The sequence below is a fragment of the Pteropus medius genome, unplaced genomic scaffold (assembly GCF_902729225.1).
Source record: "Pteropus medius unplaced genomic scaffold, Ma_sr-lr_union100, whole genome shotgun sequence".
NCBI classification, from domain to species: domain Eukaryota; kingdom Metazoa; phylum Chordata; class Mammalia; order Chiroptera; family Pteropodidae; genus Pteropus; species Pteropus medius.
The window spans coordinates 2,774,382-2,798,892 of NW_024344371.1; the positions used below are offsets into that span (position 1 = coordinate 2,774,382).

General features: G+C 46.5%; 2 protein-coding genes across 7 annotated transcripts; one reads left to right on the forward strand and one right to left on the reverse strand.

Moving 5' to 3' along the window:
• The first annotated feature begins 9 nt into the window (after positions 1-9).
• KHNYN (KH and NYN domain containing) lies at positions 10-8,992 on the forward strand. Of its 4 annotated transcripts, XR_005654416.1 has the most exons (9): positions 99-237; positions 876-1,096; positions 2,509-3,620; positions 3,772-3,902; positions 3,989-4,085; positions 6,629-6,736; positions 6,943-7,044; positions 7,586-8,572; positions 8,831-8,992. XR_005654416.1 is itself a non-coding variant. In XM_039870416.1 (8 exons), exons 2-8 carry the CDS (start codon positions 896-898, stop codon positions 7,836-7,838), a joined length of 2,004 nt encoding a protein of 667 aa, XP_039726350.1. In that variant the 5' UTR covers positions 10-102; positions 876-895; the 3' UTR covers positions 7,839-8,992. The 4 variants fall into 4 exon arrangements, 3 of the variants coding, with proteins under 3 accessions (XP_039726350.1, XP_039726349.1, XP_039726351.1); XM_039870416.1 differs by having other exon boundaries at positions 10-102; positions 7,586-8,992; XM_039870415.1 differs by having other exon boundaries at positions 7,586-8,992.
• A 1,318-nt stretch (positions 8,993-10,310) lies between these two features.
• SDR39U1 (short chain dehydrogenase/reductase family 39U member 1) lies at positions 10,311-13,464 on the reverse strand. 3 transcript variants are annotated; one of them, XM_039870418.1, is made up of 6 exons: positions 13,283-13,464; positions 12,874-12,976; positions 12,702-12,784; positions 12,238-12,362; positions 11,348-11,491; positions 10,311-11,067 (listed from the first exon to the last, which is right to left on the reverse strand). In XM_039870418.1, exons 1-6 carry the CDS (start codon positions 13,462-13,464, stop codon positions 10,655-10,657), a joined length of 1,050 nt encoding a protein of 349 aa, XP_039726352.1. In that variant the 3' UTR covers positions 10,311-10,654. The 3 variants fall into 3 exon arrangements, with proteins under 3 accessions (XP_039726352.1, XP_039726353.1, XP_039726354.1); XM_039870419.1 differs by having other exon boundaries at positions 12,870-12,976; positions 13,283-13,399; XM_039870420.1 differs by lacking the exon at positions 13,283-13,464 and adding an exon at positions 13,068-13,276 and having other exon boundaries at positions 12,870-12,976.
• Positions 13,465-24,511: the final 11,047 nt, after the last annotated feature.

Consider the following 24,511-nt stretch of genomic DNA (forward strand, 5'->3'; position numbering starts at 1 on the left):
CAGTGCTGGCCCAGTCCCGGGAGGGGCCCGGCTGACTCCGCCTCTGGCCAGGAAGTGACTCAAAAAACAGTTCGCGATGTGGAGAAGAGAGGTCCCCGTTGGGTGAGAAATCCGGGAAGGCCCGCCCAGATTCGAGCCCCTCGCCTTTCTCCCCTGGGTTGGGGGCGCGGGCGAAGCTGGGGCTGGCGGACACCTAGAGGCGTCGGCAAGAGAGGCCGCAGCGGGCGGCCGACGCGGGTAGGCGCGCCCAGGCCGCGGGAACCGGAGGCTGCAGTGCAGAGAGAGGCCGGGGGCGACTGCCGTAGGCGGCTGTGGGCGGGACTCGGTCCAGCCCCTGGGCCCTGGGTGGGGCGCGTGGCGCAGCGGAGGGGATGGCAGCGGACCGCGGAGGGGAGGGGAGGGGGTGGGGAGGGGTGTGAGTGGCTGGAACCTTGGAAATGGCAGACGAGGGACCCCAGAGCACAGCCCAGTTCAACCCTTGGTGAAGATCCATCTTTAAGAGGCCGTTCTGGACCTGGTGATTGCCGAGTCCCCTGAGAAGAGGGACTCTTTCGTCACCCGTCCACTCCTTCTGGCTCCAGACCGAACTGGAGCACCCCCCTCCCTTTCCTGCTCAGGGCTGTGGTCATCCTTTTCCAAAGGCCAGATGCCCATCCCAGAGAGAGTCTTGTTTATTCATGACTTCCTCTCTGGAGAGAAGGCCTGTGCCCCTTTAATCTGACATTCTCTTCTTACCCCCCAAATGGCCCGAGATCTCCTGCGTTGTTTATAAGACCGGTAATTAAGTGCGACCTGTCGATGGCTGTTGTAGGCCTGGAGACCAAGATTTGGGTTGAGGGAACGGCGAGGCTCTGAGCTGCCTTTCCTGCTTACAGGACTGAGTGGCCAAGCAGCCATGCCTACCTGGGGGACTAGCTCCTCGTCCCCTGACCGCTTTGCCGTGTCTGCGGAGGCCGAGGACAGGGTGCGGGAGCAGCAGCCCCATGTGGAGCGCATCTTCCGCGTGGGGATGAGCGTCCTCCCGAAGGACTGTCCTGAGAACCCTCACATCTGGCTGCAGCTGGAGGGCCCCAAGGAGAACGCCAGCAGAGCCAAGGTGAACGCCCCTCCCTGACCCTTCCGGAAGCAATGATTCCCCCATCCAGAGTCAGGGGAGAGGAGGGGTCGGGGGAGGATCTCCACTACTTGATTGTCTCATTGGCAACCTCATTGATCCTGAGCTTTGAGAAACTCAACTTTGTATTTGTCTGGAGTCTTGGTTTCATTTCTGCTGTGATGACCCAGCTTCTCTGCCAGGGCTTGCAGACAAATGATTCAGTTCAAATCAGTTTGTGCTCTTTGGGAGAGCAGAGAAAATCCGGTTGGGCAAGGAGGCCCCATCAAGGAATTCACTGTAGGGTGGGAGGCCAGGCCTGGGTTCCTGTACAGCTCCACTGCCTGCCAGCCCTGTGACCTCAGTCTCAGTTTCCTTATCTATAAAATGTGAATAATAGTATCTACCTTACATGAATGAGATAAAGCATGTAGAGCATGAGTTCAGTAAAAGTTAGCATTGGTGATCATGATGGAAATATACAACACATATAAACACAAAAATTTAAAGAGGCAGCCTTGTAACCAATTAATGCTAATTGTATCTTTTTTCAAGATCAAATTAATAACTTAATTTTTTTAGTGTTTTCAATTTATTTAATTTAAAAATGGCAAGCAGCTAATTTAGTTTCTGGCTGTATATTATCATATGTTGTTCTTTAAAAAAGTTTTTATTAAAATTATTGGGGTGACATTAGTTAATAAGATTATATCAGTTTCAAGTGTACAGTTCAGTAATACATCATCCGTATATTGCACTGTGTTCACCACCCAAAGTCAAGTCTCTTTCTGTCAATCTCTGTCAACAAGTATTTGACCCCCTTTACCCTCTTCTACCTCCTCCCTTGCCCCTTCCCTTTGTTGTCTGTCTATGAGTTTTTTGGTTTTTCATTTATTGCTTTATGTTTTATATCCCACATGAGTGAAATCATATGCTTCTTTTTTTCTGTCTGACTTGTTTTGCTTAGCATGATATTTTCCATATCCATCTTTTTGGATATTTCATCTTTTCTTATGACTGAGTAGTATTCCATTGTATATATGTACCACATCTTTATCCAATCTTCCATTGAAGGACACTCAGGTTGTTTCCATGTCTTGGACACTGTGAATAACGCCTGGGTACTGGCAGAGGGACAGCGGCCTAGGTGGTGCCATCCCTCCTGTGCCTGAGCCCTCCTATAATTGTATCTTAAAGTGAATCAAGTTCTAAACAGGCTGTCAGCTGGAAAGGGAAATGAGTGAGATTCTTGATCCCATTTTAACCCCCAACTTTGTCAGGATCTGTGGGGGCTCCTTTGCTCTGCCCAGGCATCCTGGAGCTCACGGGAGAGCAATGAGCCTGAAGGGCCACTGGGCCACTTAGGATTCCAGCAGTCTCCTTTTTTCCTACCCCCTCTCCCTTTCCACCCTCAGGAGTACCTGAAGGGTCTCTGCAGCCCGGAGCTGCAGGATGAAATCCACTATCCACCCAAACTGCACTGCATCTTCCTGGGGGCCCAGGGCTTCTTCCTTGATTGCCTGGCCTGGAGCACATCAGCCCATCTGGTGCCTGGGGCACCTGGCTCGCTGATGGTCAGTGGCCTGACCGAAGCCTTCGTCATGGCTCAGAGCCGAGTGGAGGAGCTGGTGGAGCGGCTGAGCTGGGACTTTCGGCTAGGGCCGTCGCCTGGAGCCTCTCAGTGTGCCGGAGTACTGAGAGACTTCTGTGCCCTGCTGCAGCCCTGGGAGGATGCCCACAGAGAGGCCCTGCTACAGCTGCCTCTGGCCGTCCAGGAGGAACTGCTGAGCCTGGTGCAGGAGGCATCCAGGGGGCAGGGTCCCCAAGCGCTTTCCTCCTGGGACAGGGGGAGCCCAGGCCTGCTGGGTGCTCAGCACCAGGGAGTCAGAGCTCCCCTGAGTGAAGGCAGGGAGTCACTGGACACTGGACCTATGGGGTGGCGAGAGTCAAGGGGAGAGAAACATGCTATGGAGAAGGAGGGAGGGAAGCAGGGTGCTCCCAGGGAGATGGATTTGGGGTGGAAAGAGCTTCCTGGGGAAGAGGCCTGGGAGAGAGAGGTGGCCTTTAAGTCACAATTAGGGGGAGGAGAGGCAGGGCAGGCAGGGCTTCTGAAGGGAAAGACCCTGGGGAAGGAAGGGGTGCCTCAGGAAAGAGGACGGTTCTGTGTCCAGAATGAGCCTCCTGGTGCCCAGGGCCCCTGTCAGAGGGCAGGTCAGCCCCGGGGAGCCTCTCTCCTCCAGCGGCTCCACAATGGGGAGGCCTCACCTCCCAGAGTGCCTAGCCCCCCACCTGCACCTGAGCCCCCATGGCACTGTGGAGACCGAGGAGACAGGGGAGATAAGCAGCAGGCTATGGCTCGAGGTCGAGGGTCTCCATGGAAAAGAGGCACCCGGGGGGGCAATTTGGTGACTGGCACACAGCGTTTCCAGGAGGCCCTACAGGACCCTTTCACCCTGTGCCTTGCAAATGTACCTGGCCAGCCAGACCTCCGCCATATTGTCATTGATGGCAGCAACGTGGCCATGGTGTGAGTACCCGGTGGGGCTGAGGGTCCTGGGGAGGGGAACGAGATGGGCAGTTTTGTTCACCTTGGGGACATATGCCGAGGGGCAAGCACTCCAGACAGGCTGCCAGGCCCTCCTCTGGGGCCCCAGAGTGCCGACCCCTTCTCACTGCAGGCACGGCCTCCAGCACTACTTCTCCAGCCGGGGCATTGCCATTGCTGTGCAGTACTTCTGGGACCGTGGCCACCGGGACATAACCGTCTTTGTGCCTCAGTGGCGCTTCAGTAAGGATGCCAAGGTCAGAGGTGAGTTGTGCCTGGTTTTTTGTGTCCTGGCGTAGGCCCTGCCTACACCTTGAGGATAACCACGTTGTGCTCCTCTTTTTCTCTAGAGGGTCACTTCCTGCAAAAGCTCTACTCTCTCAGTCTGCTCTCCCTCACTCCCTCCCGAGTCATGGATGGCAAGAGGATCTCTTCTTATGATGACAGGTACTTGTTTCTCTCCTGGACCCAGGCTTGATATTCAAGGAGCCCAGTGGGAGATCAAGGGAGAGACAGAAGCTCCTGAACTTTTACACTGTCTCTAAGCCTGGGTAGTGGACAAAGGGCCAGTTATTCCTCCGTGTGCCCATATGACTAGGTGGGTAAGTCTGCCCCACAGTTGAGATGAGATGGATGTTAGACAACTGTGTTTGCCCATTCATCATTCATATTTCATTCATTAAACTAAATGATGCTTTGTATTTATATAGTGCCTTGCTGCCTAGAAAATATGGGTTAATGGAAAGATGGGAAAGCTGATGACATGAATAACCGGATGACAAATGCCTTCTTACAACCTAAATTTCCAAACATGTAGAGGAATTCCCTCAATATTTTGGAAAAACCAGAGTAAATGTTCAAAGTAACAAGCCAAATGAAGAAACAAAATCCATGCATAATGACATAAAAAAACTCATAAATAAAACATAATCTAAGAGATCACTGGACTTAGAATTCGAAGATCTGAATTAGAGTCCCAAGTTACACTACTCATCGACTTTGACTATGGGCCAGTCTCTTAGTGAGTTAACCTCTTGTCTCAGGGTCCTCTTCCATTCATTCATGCTCCTCGTGAATATCAAAAGGTATGTGCTTGCCTCACTCAAGGTACGAGGCAAGAGTACAGTGATATTCCTTAACTGTTCATGGACCCAAGCAAGTGTGGCAGAGGGTCTTATCTCTATGGTACAGAAATGGAGCAGAGGCTAAGAGTAGTTAACTGTCTTGGTGAAGGCTACCAAGTGGCAAAGGAAAAATGAGAAATTAAAGCTTCCAGATGGTTTATATGAAAAACAGGGCATAGTCCCTTAGTGTATGCACACTGTGTGGGAAATGGGCAGATTTTAAAAGCTAATCAAACATTTTTACAACTACTAGTTCTTTATTTTCTAGGACTTTCAGTTTTAAATAAAAAACTAGTTTCTAAACCATAGTGATTATATATTTTGTCTTCTCAAATACTTAACTTTTGCTCCTTAATAAGTAAATGGTATTCTGCAAAAAGGTAGTTCACTTTCTTCCTGTGCTATTGTTTTATGTCTAGATTTCACAGATTATCCAAGATATGGAACCTTCTTTCCACACCAGCATTGACACAGAATTGAAAGTGAAGATTGAGTCAGTTGTAATGAATTTTAAAGGCTGTCTGTACAGTTCTATAGGTCTTGGTAGGCAGACAGTACAATAGGAGTTTGGAATTTTGCCTAGTTACAGTGACAAACAAGTGGTGCACAGCATAGGCCTACTGCATGCATACTGCTGAACAACATATGTAACATAATGATAAAGTATACTTAACCTGAAAATACCTTTTGTATGTCATATGATACCATGTACAATTGTATGTCCTTCATTTGTTTCCCAGACAGAAACTCCGAACCAGACATCTCACATACCCAGTGCCGATTACTAGTGCCCTCTTATACCACACTGCCTTTCAAATACTGACTGCCCACTTAGGTGCATGGCCTGAAGGAGGTGGGATTGCTGGGAATTTGACTTTAAGGAGCCAAAAGAAACTATAAATCCAACATTACAGGAACTCAGAGGAAAGGGAGCTTTCCTCTGGCTGGGGTTTTGTGGGAAGGGAGAGATTTGTGAGTTTTGATAGAGAAGGACATAGGATGGGCTGGATCTCTTGGTTTCTAAACCTGTTGAAAAAGACCCCCACATACCTCTTCATGAGTCCTACCACAGTTCTATGGAATCAGTATTACTCAAGTAGGGCCCAGGCATCTCTTTTTTAAAAGTTCCCCTGGTGATTCTGTTGATCAGTGAGGTTTAGGAAATACATTCCAGATGGAGGGAAGATTTTGAGAAACATGGAAGTCAGAGAACACAGGGCATGTTTGGAGAACAAGGATGTAATCGGTTCATTGATTCTGGCACAAGTTGAGAGTACCAGGAGAGATAAGGCCATAGGAGTGGCTGGAGTTGTGTTCTAGAGGGGCTTAGCTGCCATGCCAGGCCTGGGCATGTGGACTTTATTCGGTAGATAAAGGGCAAGTGTGGAAAGGTTTGGGTAGGGGAAGATCATGTTCTCTTGGGGGAAAGCAGGAGAGACTGAGAGTGGTAAGTGGCAGGGGGTGGGGAATCCTCTTATCAGGAAGCTATGATCATTTGCAATGTCCGAATAGCTAAGAGTGGCAGACTTCGCAGAGGAATAATGTGGTGGATTTGTGACTGCTGGGGTAGGGTGGAAGAAGACAGAGCCATGGCTAGATCTTACTCTCTCACTAACGAGGCACAAAGTGTTGAGTGGAGGATTGTGGTGAGTGGAGGGGTTGTTTTTCAGGTTCTATGTTGGATTCATCTTTGTTTCCTCTCTAATCCACGGCATCTGTATCCAGTCAGTCCCCTGGTGGCTGGGTCAAGGTGTGCGTGTGGGTGGGAAGATCTCTATCACCAGAAGTGGGTCATGGGAGTCGATAGCACTTTTTGGGGTTGAAGCTGTTGAGAATCCTAGAATGTTGCTGTGGTTTTTGAGACAGGTTCATGGTGAAGCTGGCCGAAGAGACTGATGGGATCATTGTTTCCAACGACCAGTTCCGGGACCTGGCGGAGGAGTCCGAGAAGTGGATGGCAATCATCAGAGAGCGGTGAGAGGGCCTCCCCTGAGAAAAGGGCTCAGACTCAGACCTTTCTCTAAAACCAGTTCTGCTCTGCCACCGGGTGAGGACTCTGTGAAGGGGCTTGACATTGGCTTGAAGGATGGTAGCTGACAGCTTTTGTTGGAGTTGGTCTCAGCTGTCTGGGAGGTGGGCAGGGGCCCCTCTGTGACCATACATTCTCTGTCCCCATTCAGCCTTCTGCCCTTCACCTTTGTGGGAAACCTCTTCATGGTCCCTGATGACCCACTGGGGCGAAATGGCCCCATGCTGGATGAGTTCTTGAAGAAGCCAGTCAGGTAATACCCCAGACTCGTAGGCAGCCCCCCAGCCCTGGCCCCCTCTCTGCAGGGGCCTTGCAAGCCTGTAGACTTGGGGAAAGTGTGACTTCCATCTGGGCCACCTTAATTCTGTACTGGATTAGGTTGCCTTGGCTTGGCCTTTAACTACTTCCCTGGAAATCCAGACGTGGACCCTCCAGGCCAGGAAGGAAGCACCTGCTTCCTGTTTCCCCTAATCAGTGTGTTTGTTGGAATTTTTTGGAACATGGTTGCTTTACTTATAGCCACTTGTATTCAGCACGCCCTCTGCTGGACCATTAAATGATTAATTTATTAGACTTGATCATTAGTGGCTGGGTTCACCTTCCTGGTTTCAAAAAAACTGTCTCTCTCCTCTTCAGAAGTGGGTTGATACTGCCACTCAGTGGTCAGCTTGGGGAACTTCGGAGCCAGGAATAGGCAGGGCCGTTAACGGCAGGGGAGCGCTGGGAGGCCCACTGAGCTCTAACTTCTCTCCAGGATGCGCACCAGCTCTTCTGTTCTCTCTGCTTCTTCCCAGGGCACAGGCATCTTCTAAGGCTCAGCATCCTTCCAGGGGCTTGGTAGAGCATGGTAACCAGCAGCAGGGGAGAGAAGAGGAGGAAAAAGGCAGTAGTGGCATTCGGAAGACCCGGGAGACGGAGCGGCTCCGGCGCCAGCTGCTGGAGGTGTTTTGGGGTCAGGATCACAAGGTGGACTTCATTCTGCAGCGGGAGCCTTACTGCCGGGACATCAACCAGCTCTCTGAGGCCCTGCTCAGTCTCAACTTTTAAGCCTCACCTGCCTGAGTGGCTGCCACCCTGTCAGCTCCGGCCTCGCTCAGCTCAGCCCCTTCTGTGAGGGTCCCTGTGCTGCTCGGACCCTGACCCAGACCCACTCTGAGTTAGTGCGTTGGGTCAAGGGAGCACTGAGGAAGAGCATTTGAGTGTGAGAAATGTTCCTGCCTGAGGCACTTTGGGACAGGTCCATCAAGTGATCTGATCTCCTCTTGAGTCAGGACCTCAACCAGCTCTCAAGAGGTTCTGCTCGGTTTTAATTTCTCAACCTTGCCTTAGCACAGGGTTTCTGTAGGGAGTGGAGGCTGGACATTGGGACTGCTGGCTTGTCCTCGAAGCTGAGTGGTGGATGGAGGCTAAGGTGAGCAGGAGGGGAATGAAGAACGATGGTAAGAAAGCTGAGCATTTCCTACCTTGGCTGCTGTTCTAAATGGTCAGAGGACAGGAGGCTTTCCAGGCCTGTCTGGGCTCCTGAGAGCCTTGAAGGGAATGCTGGGCCCTGGAAAGGCAAGTGTGATTGGGGTCTGGGTCACAGTGCGGCAGCAGGGAGCTGGTGGGGAAGGCAGAGGGAGACTTGGCTTCTGGTCTCAGCTGTGCCTGTCTTTGACCTTGATTGAGCTGCTTGGCTTTTACTTCTGCCTATAAATCAGATGTAAAAATACCAGTTGGGAAGAGGAATGAGAACATGGAGGAGGGCTCCTTGGAGGAAAGGTACTTGGACCAAGTCTCAGGTGTGTGTCTGGCTACACAGGCTTCTGAACCAAAACCTCACTTTTCAGAGAACCGAGAGTCCTCTGTCCCCAGGGCCTGTGCCCTAGATTTTAACACTGCACCCTCATTATGATGTGCCCTATAATGGCTGCATCCCTTTTGGGCAACCCCCAAATCCACATTTATAAAACAGTAAGGGGACTGTTTGCATTACCAAAATACTCTCAGGGTTCCTCTAAATGGCAGCTCTCCTGTTGCATTCAAGTGTTTGTTTACAGATTCAGTAACGTGTCAGAAAGTCCTTGGTTCAATGCACTTGCTGAGGTGTTACGCATTCACCAAACCGATGAAGCCATGTTCTGCAATGACAATGACAATGTGACCTGACCCCAGCATTTTCTCTACAGAACACGTGTTGCATAAAGCGAGGTCCACTTCTGCTTCGTGTGTGTGTGTGTATGGGGATGGGGGCGGGGGGTGGTTTCTAGAGATTGTTATCTAGATGAACTGCTTAATTTGGGAAATGAAAACCGAAGAATCAGACCAACTGCTGTTCCATCAGGACATTCTCTCCAACCTGATTTCTACAGGTCATCCTCTATCTGCTTGATGTCCTCCCGTGCCAGGGAACTTACTACCTCCAAGGTAGCCCGTCCCCTCCCTGGACAGTATTAGCACTTTCCTTTACTGTAGCCCCCAATATGCTCTTCTGCCTTTGAGGCTGGTCACTCCCCCAGGAACAATACAGGGCCGGTCAACTGCCTAGAGTCCAAGACCAGATGAAGAAGGTGGACAGCTGCTGCAGTGTTCTATGCTGTCTGGGCCCTGTAGCAAGTTCCTGGACATGATTCTTTTCAGGCTCTGGCTGCTGTTCCCTGAGCAGCACTGGTGTGTCTTGTCTACCTATTGCCACTCTAGTTCATTCGAGCAATTAGTGTGGGAGCTGAGTGATGATGGAGAGAGTCCCTGTGTCCTGGTGTCTTCGCTCTTCCCCGTTGGTGATGTATACCACTAGACCATATTGACTTGGGCTGGGGGCAGGTGTGTTGGAAACAAGATAGTCAGAGAGATGACAATGACTCAAAGTCCCCTTGGAAGAAAGATTGGTTAGTGAGGCCTGATTGAGGGCTGGGGGAACTACTGGTCAATTTGTAGCAGATACCAGGGTAGATAAAAAGGGAGAAGGTCCTAGATGAACACTTGGGACTTTTTTTCCTAATAAGGTTAAATTTGTAGTTTTTGATATGTTCCTTGCCACTTTCACTTTCAGTGATGGTGGGTGTGCAGTGGGCCAGAGATATCTTCTGTCCTTTTATGCTGAGAACCCTGGTTGACTGAAGTGGCCTCAATCAGATGAGAGGCAAGTCCTAAGCTACTTACAGATAGGGATGTTAGCTTTGTCCCTTGAACTGGGGCCAGCATATTGTTGCTTTATTAATTCACTGCCATTTGGTGATAGGCTGAATGCTATCCTAGACTCGGCCCTCATTTCTTCCTCTGCTGGCATCTTAATGGTACCGTGAACAAGTATGCAAGGTGACCACAGAACCCATTGGAAATAGGTCATCACTTCTCTTGTCTGGTCTCTACCTTTATCATAACCTCATGCCCTGAATTTGTTACCAGCTCTTTTGGCAATGGAAGGACCAAGAAGGGAGATGTTGCCCATTATAACTTTCAAAACCCCATATAGAGGAAACAGTCAGCTTAGGGTGACATTCCTTGAAATAAATTCCAGGAGAATCTAGGCCAAAGAGATGAGTTGGAGCTATTGAGATAATTTATTGCCTAATTTAGAGCAATTACTACACAGGAAAAAGGAGAAAGGAGACAGGAACGGGACATGTAGGGAAACTGAACTTGCAAATTCTTTTATAAGGACTTGAATAGGTTAAGGGTCAAACTTGATGAGACGGCAATGTTTAAATGAGACAGTCAGTTAAATAAGGCGGAACAACAGAACGATGAGAAAGGATAGGGAGAGGAATCCCTAAGAACCAGACAGTTTTATGTCTCAAGTGGAGGAGTACCTGAGCCTATTCAGTCTAACTGGGAAGCCTCTGATGAGGGACAGGCCTTGGCCCTGCCATGACCCTCCCCACTTAGGCTATGACTTCCTTCAAGGCAGCCCCCAGCTCTGGGAAGGAATACTGGTAGCCAGCAGCCAATGTCCGTCGTGGGACCACTTTCTGGCCCTCCAGCAGCATGATGGCACGTTCTTGCCCAAAGACAGCTTGCACAATGGTGCTGGGTAGAGGGATGAAGGCTGGGCGGCCCAGGGCTGCACCCAAGGCTTTAGCAAACTCAGCATTTGTAGGGGTGGAGGCTGGAGCCACTCCATTCAGGATCCCCTGCACGTGGCTTGCTTCAAGGGCATGGGCCAAGATTCCCACCAGGTCCCGGATGTGAATCCAGGGTAAGAATTGGTGGCCTGAGCCGATGGGGCCCCCCAGGCCCAGGCGGAAGGGCAGCAGCATGTGACCAATGGCACCGCCCCCACGGCCCAGCACAATCCCTAGAGCAGGCAAGAAGGATGGTACTGGGAGGTCCCTCAGTCTCCAAGCAGTCCCACTGTTCTTCCCCATTATCCCTTACTGGCTCTTTCCCCATGCTGGCTTAGCTCTGTAGCAGTTCCGGCGTGTGGTTTTCTTTGGGACATCCCACCCTCCCATCTGCAGGTTGGCCAGAAGTGGTGGCATCCTCTCTCTGTAAGCTCAGCTCCCCTTATCATCCCACTCTCCCAGACGAGAGAAGACATTCCAACCCTGCTTGATACACAGGCCCCTGGTTCTTACCAGAGCGTACCACCACCTGGCGTGTAGAATCTCCAGGAAGCTTGGCTGCAGCTTCCCATTTGGTTACGAGGTTGGCGAAAAAGTCGAAATCCCCTCCTGGGCTGTCCTCGTCATACTCAGCAGTCAGGCTGGGCTGGTAGTAACCTGCAGGTAGGATAGCACTCATGTGCCCTGGCTGTCCTTGGTCCTGACTGGTCCTTTGCAGTCAAGGGCCCTCTTGGCTTAACCCTCCTTGGCTCTTGGGATCTCTCTGTGGAAAACAGCTGTGGGTATTTTCCTCTTGAGCCCCATGAGCTGACCTGTTATGGCCTTGGAATAACTGTTTAGCTGCATGGTTAAGCTGAGAGGTTGATAGAATATAGTGGTTAAGAATAAAGATGTGGGTGGCAGGTAGAGTGAGTTTTAATATCGGCTCCACCATTTATTAATCATGACTTTAAGCAAGTTATATTAACTCTGTGCAGAATTTTTGCATCTTTAAAATGGGGCTTATACCTACCTCACAGAGTTCTTATGAGGATTAAGTACTGTAATATGTGTAAAACAATCAGTAGCTGGCATATATGCCAAAATTATTTGCAATTATTTGGTCCCAAAAGTGAAATATAAGAATCAGAAATTCCGTTCCTAAAGAATGGTGCTGTGAGAAGCAAGGGACTTGGGACAAGGTGGAATTTCTCCTGGTACTAGGGGAGCAGTGCCAATACCCCTTTTCTCTTAGGGTCCCAGTTTCTCAAAGTACACAAACGTCAGGAGAAACACGTGTGAATCAAGGGCCTAAGAAGAAGACCAGCACTCTGCACATGTATAGCTAGAAAGGCCTGAGGTACACCCTCAGGGTGTACTCCCTTTCCCTGGCTAATGTAAGGGGTTGGTGATTTGGGGCATACCTACGCCTGTGACTAACACCCAGGCCTGGGGGCGGGGTTGTGGGGCCTCCGTGATGGCTCTAGCCAGCATGCGGGTGGTCTCCAAACGGCTGCTGACCACCTCTTTTTGGAAGGTTTCATTCCACCTGCATGAGAAACAGGTGAAATAAGCTATTAAATATATACATACACATATCTCTTCTTCTCTCTTTCCCTGGGGCCTGTCCATATCCATTTCCAGTAAAATGTGTGGCTCTCCTGTAGAGGGACAAGGCATATCCTTTTGGGGCATCCTGAGTTATAAGTGAGGAGGAACCATCAACTGAGTGGGGTAGAAGGGAGGGTGGGCGTTGAGGAGCGGGCGGGATGAGTAATCCGGGAAATGGGTTTAGTTTTCGATCTGTCAGCTCCATTCTTCTTATCTCAGAGCCATTTCCTCTCCTGCCTCTGCTCTGAAGGATATTAGTTTTAGGGCCCAGACTGACCTTCGGAGAGGGTTGAGGATGTTCTCTCCCGCTAGGTTGACGACGGCATCGCAGCGGGGCAGCCCCAACGTAGCGAGCTCATCCTGTCAGAGAAAGTACACAGTGCCCGCCTGGCCTTACGTGGTCAAACCAGGCCTTCCCCCACCAGCTTCCTGAGGGCGGCCATACCCACGTGATCCGACTTGGTCCGGGCTTTCTGGAGACCAACGTCACTTCGTGGCCTCTGGCTTTCAGGAACTGGGTTAGGGCTGTCCCAATGAAGCCCGTTCCGCCACCTGACAGGAAAATACCAGGTGTTCATTTTCCCGGGGGGCGCCTTCAGTCCCCTCTTTGTGGCGCCCCTCTTCTGAAGCTATCTCATCTGACCTCAAAACTTCTCTTTCTTGCCCTCTCCGGGTGATGCACAAGAGACACAGGTCACATAGTTTAGGGAGATTCGGCTTCTCGGGTTAGGAGTCCAAAGCCAGGTTGCCTGTGCACAAGACAGTGCCCCCATCCCTCGCGGGCCACCCAGTCCTCAGTCTCTGGCTCAATATTTCTTTCAACCCGCACCCCCACCCATTCTCCCCTTGGGCCCTCACCCACAAGCACCCGCATGGCAATCAGGACCTAATGCGCCTGCGCGAGATTTAGAGGTCCACCCCCTCCCGCCCAAGCAACTACAACCGTTCAGGCCTGCGCCTTTCGGGAAGTGCGCTCCAATTGGGGGGCCGACAGGATTGAGGCTGGGCGTGGCCCTATCTGGCGACCCGGAAGAATTCATAAAAAAAGCGGTATGTATACGGCCTACTCGCGAGGTTTGGTTGGGGGTGGGGGGTGGTGGGAGAGAGAGCGAGAGAGAGAGAGAGAGAGAGAGAGAGAGGTCGGGTGTTGGGAGGAGTGCATTGGTGGGGCGGGGGGAGGGGGACCTGGGGAGAGATTGGGATGAGGCTCCAGGGATTGGAGTAGGGGTGGCGGAGTAGACCCAGGGGCCGGGAAAGAAGGGGCGGAGGGAAGGCTTTAGTGTAGAAACACACCTAAAACCAGCAGCTTTTCAGACTCCCGAATTCTGGAGGTATATTCAGCTCGATGGGTCAGTAAATCAAAAAAATCCGTCCACTGGTACTATGGATTTCTTTTTCCCTCGCCTGCTTGTTTTTTTTTTTCCTTCCTGTTCCAGTCCCTTCCTATCAGCATTTAAACATTCTAAAGTTTCCCTCGTCTTAAAATAACTCTTTTCCAGCCCACTTTTTCCTCTGCTACTGTCCTCTATCTTCTGAAAAAAGTGGTGTCCATTTCCCAATTCACTTAGGTCGGCTCTGCCTTCATCATTCACTGTTTTTCGCCAAGATCCAGTTTCCCGTGTGTCACCAAAACGCATGCCTATTTTTCATTTTTTTTGACCTCTGTATCCTTGGACACTTGCTGACTCCTCCCTCCCTTTGTAAATGCTCATCTCTTGGCCTCAGTGAAAGCCACTCTCTCCTCTGGGTTTTTCTCCTAGCCTTTTACAGTCTCTGTTGCTCGCTCCGCCTCCTCTAAGGTTTTAGATTGTTGGTGTTCGTCAAAGCTGGGTCCCAAGACCTTCATCTCTTCCTGCTTCACTTTCTCCCAAGCACCCACGTCAGCAAATTAAGTTACCAATTTTTTAAAGACTTCCTAAATCTCCTGGGCAACTTGAATCTCTCCTCTGAGCTCCTGGCTCCTATAAAAATATTCCACTAGATGTCGGTTCTTGAATGTCTGAAACCCTGTTTTTACTTACTAAATATCGTCCAGTTCTATCTTTTTCTTTCTGTCTCTGCCACCACCACTCTCCTTCTAGCTATTATCTAAATTCTTGTCTAAATTTCTGCAGTAGTTTTCTAATAGGTTTTCCTGCTTCTGATTGTCTCCCCTTTCCAAATTGTTTTACATATTGCAAAAGAATGATCTCTTAAGAACATGTGGAAGGAATGATCTCTTAAGAACATGTGGAAGGAACACTACGGTGGCCTATATATTCTAATAAAACTCCTATTGCAAAGTTTCTGGATATGCTGTATAAAATTTAACACATCTTCACTTAAATGCATTGCCAAGTTAGCTAGAAAATAAAGGAAATCCCCAGAGACGGAAAACAAAGTGTGCCTTGGGACTAAGGTTACTTTGTGGTTGGTTGTCAGTCTCAGTAACCTAGAGCCCTGGGTGACAAGAGTTGATGCCCGGGACCTAAGCAAGATTGGGACTGAGAAGCCTGCAGAAAGTCTTTGATGGGCTATGTCATCAGGGAAAAAGTGAACTTAAAAAAGCCCAGTTAGTATCAAAGAACATGACTAGGAAACCTGTTTCTATAGGCTCGGTTCTCAGCTAGGATTGATTTTTTTAAAAAACCACTTTTCTGATTTTTTTTTATGTATATCGTCTTGCCCATATGAAGTTTTGGAGTTGAATTCATTGTTACCTGCTTGGTTTAGGAAGCGCTAAGCCAAGAATTTAAGTTAAGTGATCCAGATAGGAGCAAGCATAAATTCTCCCTAGGTTTCACAGGATCCCAAAAGATAAAATCCTACCAAGCATGAGCACACAATCCAAAATTACAAAACACACAAGGAAACAAGCCACTCTGAGGAGGAGTCAGAAACAATATGCAGCAGTGTGTGACCAAAAAATTTCAGGTATTAAAATTATGAGATATAGAATATAAAACTACCAACTCTAAAATATTTAAAGGAGGAGGCACTAAAAACATGAAAAAGAGACAAGATACTATCAAAAAAATTCCAGCAGAATTGATAACCAATTTGAACTCCTAAAAATTAAAAATATAATGACTGAATTTAAAAATTCATTGAGTTTAAGCAGCAGGAAATAGATTTATTATTGGTTAAGAGAGGATTAACTAAATGTGAAGAAATTTCCCAGAATGCAGCACAGAGGAAAAGAGGTAGAAAATATGAAAGGTTGTAAAAGACGAAGAAGATAAAGTGGGAGATTTCTGTTTGGCATCCCTAGAAGAGACAGAGAAGGGGACAGAAAATGTTTGAAGAGATAATAGCTGATTATTTTCCCAAATTAATGAAAGATAGGAATACTCAGATTCAGTAAGCAAAGTAAATCTCAAGTAGAATAAATAAAAAAATCTATATTTAGCCATATAATAAAACTAAAAACAATGATAAAGAAGAGATATTAAAGCAGACACTGTGTTCCCTAGGGCACCAAGGAGCACTTGGATTGTCTTCTGGCAATAGCATGGAATTCGTGGGCCACGGTTAGTCTCTCCTCATATTCCTCTCTTGCTTATCTGCCACAGTCCTTACTGCCCAGGCACCTTGCTGCAATCTAGCACTGTTAATTATATGTTGCTATTAACAAATTATCTCAAAACTTAGTGGACTGAAACAACAATATTTCTTATATGATTTCTGTGGGTTAGGAATCTGGAAGCAGCTTAGGTGGTTATGGCTCATGGTCCCTCATGAGGTCAAGATTACACTTAGGACTGCAGTCATCTGAAGATTTGGAGAATCTTTTGCCAAGATGGCTCGCTCACATGGCTGTTGGTAGGGGACCTCATTCCTTGCTGGTTGTTGGTAGAAAACCTCAATTTCTTGCCATGCGGAACTCTTCACAGGGCTTCTTGAGTGTTCTTATGACATGGCAGCTGGCTTCCTTGGAGTGAGTGATCTAAGAAAGTGAGAATGAGGAGGAAGCCTTAGTGCTCTTAATGACCAACCCAGTCTCAGAAGTTACATAGAGTCACTTTTACTATAACCTATTTGTTAGAGTGACTCACTAAGTCCAAGGGGAGGGGAATTTGGTTCTAACTTTTGAAGGGAGGAGTGTAAAAGAATTTGTGGACATATTTTAAAAACACTACAAGCTCTGTTGGCAATTATGGCTTCTCTGAGAAGCTTCAGTCTCTTGACTATGCCTGGGAATTGTGGCACAGTCCTGCTATTTTCAGATACCCCTTCAGCTTCTCTGGGTTGAACAACAATCCCTACCTCCCTAGCTGGGTTCCTTCTCATAGAACACAGGCAGCATTTATAATCTAGTTTTGTTCTTTCCAGATCTCTTTTAACTCTTCCCCCAAGCCCAGGAGATGCTGTATGATGGGCACCTGCTCTGATGTTATAGCCTATTTTTTCTTACTTCTCGATTATAGAACAGATTCTATGCTCAGAATTTCAAGATCCATCTTGTTGGATCACTTAAATACTTTCTTATCTCAACAAAATCTTGCTCTTGCAAGTGAATCTCCTACTTTCCAAGGTATTATTTAGATATAGAATAAAAGAACTTTATTTTGAGATTCAAAGCTAAGGCTTGTCTAATTTTTCCTTTATACTGCAGAGAAAAGGAAGGGAGGCTGGTAGAGAGAGCAGGCTCTGCCCAAATGTACTCAGCTTCCCCTCAAATGCCTTAAAGCCTTTCTTCTACTGGGTTCTTGGAGTGGGTGGGTCAACTTCTTCCTCTTCAACCTCTCCTTTAACAGTTGAACTAGTTAAACTATTTGTAGCTCTCACAGTCCATCTGACACTTTAGCAGTTAAAACATTCCAATCTGAGCCAGACAATAAGACATGAGAAATTTCTGTCCACACATCTGGGTGTAGAGGCAGGTGTAGCTGGTTTGCCCTTCAAAAAGTAAAGAGTCCTTCCTGAGTCTGCAGCAGTTGCAAAGATTTCATTCATTGAAATGGGACTGTTGCCCTACAGCTGCTTCCTGATACAGTAAAATGGCTGAGCAGAGTCCATCTGGCTGGTCAGGCCATCATCTCTGGGCAGTTCAGGAAGCCAGGACTCTGGGAGGGATCCTAGCTCTCACCTTAGCATGGACTGATGCAGGGCAGGATGCAGAGTTTGCTGGTGACAGGAGCCTCTGCCCTTGGTGACAGGAGCCTCTGCCCTTCCCCCATGCTACCTCTAACTGTGTGAATGCCCCATGCTTCATTTTGTTTGGGCAGATTTTTGTAACTTCTCTCAGGTTCTGAAATGTTACTTGCCAAATGCTATGCACAGTATCATTTCACATGGTTTCTGATTCAAATGTGGTAGAACCCACCAATGAACCAACCAGAATCCTAATATGGAGACACAACAGATAAAGGTTCCTAGAACCCCCTGCCATTCCTTTTTAAGATAGTTTCCTCCAACCCTGGGGTTTGTGGCAATAAAAGCAATGTTCCCTGAGCTTTGCCCTCTGTGGAGATGCCAGCTCTTGTCCTGGGGCCATACCTTCTCTTCTTTCCGCTCTGCGAAGACTTCTAGATGCCACCCTCTCCAATCAGACCCCTATCCAGACATCTATTCCCAGTAGGGCCTTACTCAGGAGTTGATACTTTCTCACCTCCAGCATCAGTCCCATTTTTTTCTGTTCTTGAGGGAGATAGAGATAGAGAGATAGAAAGGCGGGAGAAGCGCGCGCGCGCCTTGCTCTGCCTTGCCTTCCAGAGAGAGAGAGAGAGAGATTGATTAGTCTTTGGTCAGGCTGAAGAGGAATGTTCAGCTTGAGCGGCTCTTTTTGCACCACCAGAGGCCTCACTAGCCCAGAAATTCCGTTTCCTATCCACTCAACAGGAGAGCTGCAGGCTGCAGATGGTTGTCAGTGTTCTGGCTCTGGGCTGTAAAAATGGCCACCAGGAGGCTTTTCCTGGGTTCATTTTTCCCCTGGCCAACGGTGTAGCAAATAGATGCAGGAAAAGCCAAGCCAAGCTAGGTCAGAGAAATGGTTTTGTTTCATTGCTGGGTCATGAATGATTAAACAGAGAATTTGCAACCTTTAGTGGCATATGAGCAGCTTATGAGTTCTTATCTGATCAGCAGAGACTTAATGGGAAGATGATCGATGTGACATAATTCCACAGTAAAAGAAGGATAGGTTAAGCAGATGAGAATGAAGTGGCCCTGTATGTGAGGAAGACATAAATAATCTTAAAGTAAAAACTCACATCATGTCTGTGGAGGGAAATAACATTCTCGTGCGATTTTCAGAATCACTTTCACATTTAATAAAGTGTTCACTGATTTTATGACACAGTATACTCTTGGAGGTTGCTTTAGAGGACAGATCATCGCCAAGTAAATGAAACTTATTTATTCATTGGCCTTCTAGAACTATTTGACATCCCTTTTGAGAATTCTTGAATGAGTGGATGAGGTTGTGAGAAGTAAAGTATAGTTTTATTACTCAAGGTTGAATGGATGAGAGAATGGAACATGAATATAAAAAAGTGGAGCCCTCGCTATTGTGGATCACCTGACTTGTCCGAAGAGTAAAAAGTGAGGTTAGAGAAGCTGTTAATTTAATACGAACTATACTACTTGAGGAAACAAAGGGTGGAAAATGCCTTATTAGGGTGGAAATTAGAGGTGATGTTTTTACTTAAGATTTTGGGATGTAGAAATAAACTGCAACATAAACCAGGCCAGGTGTTAGCTGTAATTCCTTCAGTAATAGCAGTCACACCCAATTAAATCTAACATTCTTACGGAAGAAGGGAGATAACTGAGATAAAATAGGAAAATTAGTTATTAAAAAATTGAAAAATCGAATATTAAAAGCAAGAACCCATAAGAACTCTGTAAATGAAGGGATAAAATTTCTAGATTAAGGTTTCCAGGCACTTAAAAGAAATTCTTCTTGGTGATTAATCAGCATAATCAAAGAGGCGCTACAGGTAAAAATATGCCTTTTTAAAGTATAATAAAATTGGCTGGGTGAGTTAAAAAAGAAAAGTCACTGAATAGCAAGGTTTAGATGGAAAAGAGATAACCAAAAAACTTAGGGGGACTAAAAATCAACTTAACAAAAAACCCTAAACTTTTAATTGCAGTGTAACACTAATGTAACTCACTGAGTTATCATAGAGTGAATATATCCATGTCAGCACGACCCTAGCCAGGAACAGAATGTATCAGCCTTTCAGAAGCCCCCTATTGCCCAGCCAAAAGCCTCGTCTTCATTCCTTCTTCCTCCATCCTCACCAAAGGTAGTAACTACTATCTTGACTTTTAACACCATAGATTAGTTTTGTCTGCTTCTGAACTCTATATAAATGGACTGACGCAATAGGTCTTTTAAGTCTGGCTTTTTTTTTTTCTCTTCTCAACATTATGCTTGTGAGATTCATTGATGTTATTGAATGTAACAGTGGTTAACTTTTATTGAGGGTAGTAGCCCATGTGGTGTTACCAAACCACCAATATGTTTATTCATTCTACTCTTGATGGACTTTCATGTTGTTTCCAAATATCAGATTGTTATGAGCGTTCTTGTTTATGCTTTATGATACAGATATTTCTTTTGGATGTATTCCTAGGAGTGGAATTCATAGGTCATAGGATATATGCATTTTTAGTTTTTTAAGGTGATTGAGTCAATTTACAGTCCCTCCTGCCATGTTTGAGAGTTCCTGTCACCCTCCTGGCCAATACATGATATTATCAATTGTTTTTTAAAGCCATTCTGGTGAGTGTATAGTAGTATTGTATTGTGGTTTTAATTTTATTTTTTCTTATTACTAATGAGGTTGGGTAGCCTTCATATGTTTATTAGCAATTTGGATATCTTATTTTGTGAATTTCCTATTGAAGTCTCTTGTCTGTGTTTTTATTAAGTTGTCTGATTTTTTTCTTATTGAGGGATAGGCATTATTTATAAATTCTGCATATGAACCTTTTGTTGGTATATGTGATACAAGGATCATCCTTCACTCTGTGGCTTGCCTTTTCACTCTTTAAAGATGTCTTTTGATGACTAGAAGTCCTTCTTGTAGTCCAATTTATCAAATCATTTTTCCTTTAAGACAGTAGTTCTCAACTGGGGTGATTTTGCTCCCTAGGTAGGGTTATGAGATAACATACATCGTACCTAGTTAAGTACAAATACCAGATAAACAATAAAAAAAATTAATATAAGTTTTCCAGGTAACATTTGGGACATACTTAGACCATTTTTGTTGTTGCTGTTTATCTGAGAGTCAAATTCTGTTTATTTCCTCTAATTCTGGCAGTCATTCTCCCAGGGAACATTTGGCAATGTCTTAGAGACATTTTTGGTTGTCATAACTAGGATGATGGTGGTTGTGCTTCTGGCATCTAATGGGTAGAGGCCAGGATGCTGTTAAATATCCTACAATGCCCAGGACAGTCCTCCACAACAAAAGTTTATCAGGCTCAAAATGTCAATAGTGCAAGGTTGAGAAACTTGCTTTATGGTTAGTGATTTTTCTGTGCCTTGAAGAAATCTTTCTAAACCCCAAAGTAATAATGATACTTTCCTGTCACATCACCTAGAATTTTTATTGTTTTACTTCTCATGTGTGAATCACCTGGAATTGATTTTTGTATTTGTGAGCTAGGGGTCAAATTTCATCTTTCTCCATGGATATTCACTTGGCCCAGCAATGTGTACTGAGATGACTGTTCTTTCCCACTGCTTTATAGTTCTTTTTTCACCATAAACCGAGTGTCCACGGACGAATGTGTCTGTTTCTGGGCTCTATTACCTTTCATTGCTCTAACTGATTGCCTTTGTATCAACATCACATTGTACTAATTATAGCAGTTTTAAATAAATCCTGAAGTCTGAGAGTAGCTTAGATTGGATTCCACCGGAAACAGATCTTGATACGAAGATTTGAGTGTAAGTAGTTTATCTGTGATGATTCCTGGAAGCATCAACAGAGAAGTGGAGAAGTGAAGTAGAGAAAGGAAGAAGGAAAGAGAATACAGGGCGTGTTAATGAACAGATTGCCACCGTGGGTAAGTGGAACTTCAACTCACCTGAGACTCTTGGGAGATGGTGATAGACATGTCTCAGAGTTGTCCCACCAGAACAATATTACCAAGCGGTTCCCATCCATCATGGGTTGAAGCCACTTTAGTGAGCATTTCTGGTCTGCCGTGTACACTGGCTGAGCATGCTCCTACAACTGGAGAAAGCTCTTAGGGAGAGAGTTGTGGATGATTGGAGTAAGAAGCCTTCTGGAGAGGCTCACTTCAGTGAGCCGTGATGGAATATGGACAGGACACTAACAGTATCAGCTACCCTCCTCCCTCTGAAATGATCTGATCCACTCATGCCCTGCAGTCAGTTAATTTCATCTGGGCTGATTCTTCAAGGTAGTGGTCATTTCCGACTACAACAACAACAAAAACAACAAGAACAAAACAACAACAATAACAACAACAAAGTATGTATATATACATAGATATAGATATATAGATATATAGAGAAGCTGGCAGGCTGGAGTTCAAGTAGGAGTAATGCTGCAGTCTTGAATCTTAATTCCATAGGGCAACAGGCTGGAAACTCAGGCAGGGTTACTATGTTGCAGTCTTGATAATTTCTTCTGTTTCAGGAAACCTCAGTCTTTGCTCTTAAGGCCTTCAACTGATTGGACGAGGTCTACTTGCATTATGGAGGTTTACTCAAAGTCTACCGATTTAAATGTTAATCATATTTAAAAAACGCCTTTATAGAGACAGCTACAATCCCTATTGTTGCAATTGGTCCTGGGGTCATTATTAGAAGTTATCTTTCTCCTCTAGCATCTATTCTACCTTCCTGCTCTACCCCTTGGCAAGCATGCCTGCTGCTTTAGGTTGCTGTCCTATTAGGTTGCAAAGACATGACATGCAAAACAGCAACAGCAATTGGGCTATAGTTTATGGTAGTCCACTGTCAGCTGTCATGGTAGATCTGGCTTTCCAGGGCACCGTTCCTACATGCTTTACGTCTTTGAGGGTACCACTAAACTAAGCCATTTCACCTAGGATGTTGCATTGTTTCTGAGTTACCATTTTGGCTAGAGGTGGGGAGGCAGCTACACAGGCTTTTCTACCAAAATGGACCTTACTTTAGAAATCAGAGAATCATTATGAGAGTCTGTCAGCTTCTGAATACTGTATGTACATTCCAAGTATGCACGCAGGGACCAGGAAATTGACAACAGAATGGGGGTCAAGGACTCAAATGACCCACTGTGAGATGGATGTAGGCAAAGACTCTGTCACTTGGCATCTGCTAAGTCTCAACTCTAACAGATGGGCCACTATTGCATTTTGGGCCCCCAACTATTAGTAGCCGCTCATATCCCATACACAAAAGCTCCCCCCCAAAAGTGCTGGGTATTTTGTAGGTTCCTTTGGCAAATGATTGGAATAATATTTCCTGAAGGTTAGAGCAAGTGTAGTGAGAAGAACTGAGGTAAGCAGTTCTCTCAGATGCAGACGAGGCAGTGAGGGAGTAGAGAAACTGCTGGACAAAGAGGGCAAAACACAAGGCAGAAGAGATGTTAAACACTTTGTTCTCCCAAAGCTGTTGGATGAACTTTGATTAGTGTCACCCTATATTTCCTGGCATGGGAGTGGGTACTCTCTCTGTGATGGAATGGTGGGAGTGTTAGGAGTTAGTTGTTACTGAGTGGTCAAAAGATGTTTTTCTGGCTCCAGACCCCTTGGTGGCCTCTGTCACCTAGGTCAAGAATTCTGCCTCTTGAGGGGTTTACCTTAAAAAAGTAGCCCTTCTTGCCTCCCATGTAGAAGTCAATCACAATAATAGCCTTCCTGGCACTGTTACCTCTCCTGTACTGAAAACTATGTTAGCAAAGGCTGAGACTATCTAAGCCTCAGTGATATGACCTTTTCCTTTTCCTTCTGTCCTTGAAGAGGAAGAGTTGAGGATCCTGCTGTGAATAGAATGGTATGTGACTTTAGGACTTTGAAATAAAGACATGAGAGGAAGAACAGGCCACAGGATTCTACGAACGGTTCTCTGGGGGGTTGAATGTAGGCAGATCCACCCTCTATCCTGTTCTGGGGCCCTGTTCTGGGCTGCTTAAAAGCCCCCACATCTTCTGGCTTTCAGTGGGTATTGGCCAGAGAAGCACTGTGGGAGTTATGGAGCAAGGGAAGAGTGGAATGGTGGAATTTATTCACACAATCCCTCTGTGACAGACCACGGGTTGCTTGTGAGTCCTTCCTCTATCATAGCCCATAGATGCTGTGTCATGCAGCTACAGGTAGAGTTAGTGGAAGCAGAACCTCAACCCTTTTTCTGGGTTCTAGTAACCACTCCTTCACCAGGCCCCTTCATGACGAAGGGACAGTGGTGGCTTCTCACTCTTGCCAGCTCTGGGGTGTGTCACTACTCCCTATTGGTTTCTTGTAACCCTGTCCCCTTTGCAAACAAATGCTCCACTCAACTTACCTAAATTCTCCTATGTGATTGTGCCATCTCTTGCTGCTGGGACCTGACAGACAGACTCTTTGAGGATAAATGCCCAGAGAACAGGTTGACAAGATTGCTTCACAGTCTGGAGGTGGGGGTGATAATGGAAAACTTGCAGTTGGTCGTGCTGCACTTTTGAGAGCCAGCAGGTGCAGCAAAGATAAGATCATGTGTGAGATGAAAATCAGAAGATTTTCATCAGGAAAAGCATCATGAAAATGAGCAAAGATATTAGCTCCTTGGCTACCCCTGCCTAATGATGAAAATATTGATGAGGAAATGAACCCAAAGTAATGCAGCCAACTCCTCTTCTGGGGAGCCATTTTGTTTGATTTGGTGCCCTAAAGCAATGTAACAAAGCCAAACCAAAAAACTCGAAGTACTCAAACTCTCCGAATAACTTGAATGTACTGAAAGATTGGGTAAGGACAAAAGCCTTTCATCATTTAACAAAAAACATAGACTTAGAAAATAATGACCTTAACCACAAATCATATAATCTGGGCACAAATCAGAGATGTTAGCTTCTACTACATCTCTCTCTGGCCTAGGGGACTGAGATGGGACATGCAGTCACAGTGAGAAGAGGAAAATTCCAGAGTCTTCCTAGG

What these genes read in the sequence shown, in the direction of transcription:
- KHNYN (XM_039870416.1), top strand. Translation starts at nt 896, where the DNA reads ATGCCTACCTGGGGGACTAGCTCCTCGTCCCCTGACCGCTTTGCCGTG. An exon ending in ATCTCTTCTTATGATGACAG is followed by an intron (nt 4,086 to 6,628) that starts GTACTTGTTTCT and finishes TTTTTGAGACAG; the next exon opens with GTTCATGGTGAAGCTGGCCG. An exon ending in TTCTTGAAGAAGCCAGTCAG is followed by an intron (nt 7,045 to 7,585) that starts GTAATACCCCAG and finishes GCTTCTTCCCAG; the next exon opens with GGCACAGGCATCTTCTAAGG.
- SDR39U1 (XM_039870418.1), bottom strand. Translation starts at nt 13,464, where the DNA reads ATGAATTCTTCCGGGTCGCCAGATAGGGCCACGCCCAGCCTCAATCCT. An exon ending in GGTGTTAGTCACAGGCGTAG is followed by an intron (nt 11,492 to 12,237) that starts GTATGCCCCAAA and finishes TCCTACCTGCAG; the next exon opens with GTTACTACCAGCCCAGCCTG. An exon ending in CCAGGTGGTGGTACGCTCTG is followed by an intron (nt 11,068 to 11,347) that starts GTAAGAACCAGG and finishes TGCCTGCTCTAG; the next exon opens with GGATTGTGCTGGGCCGTGGG.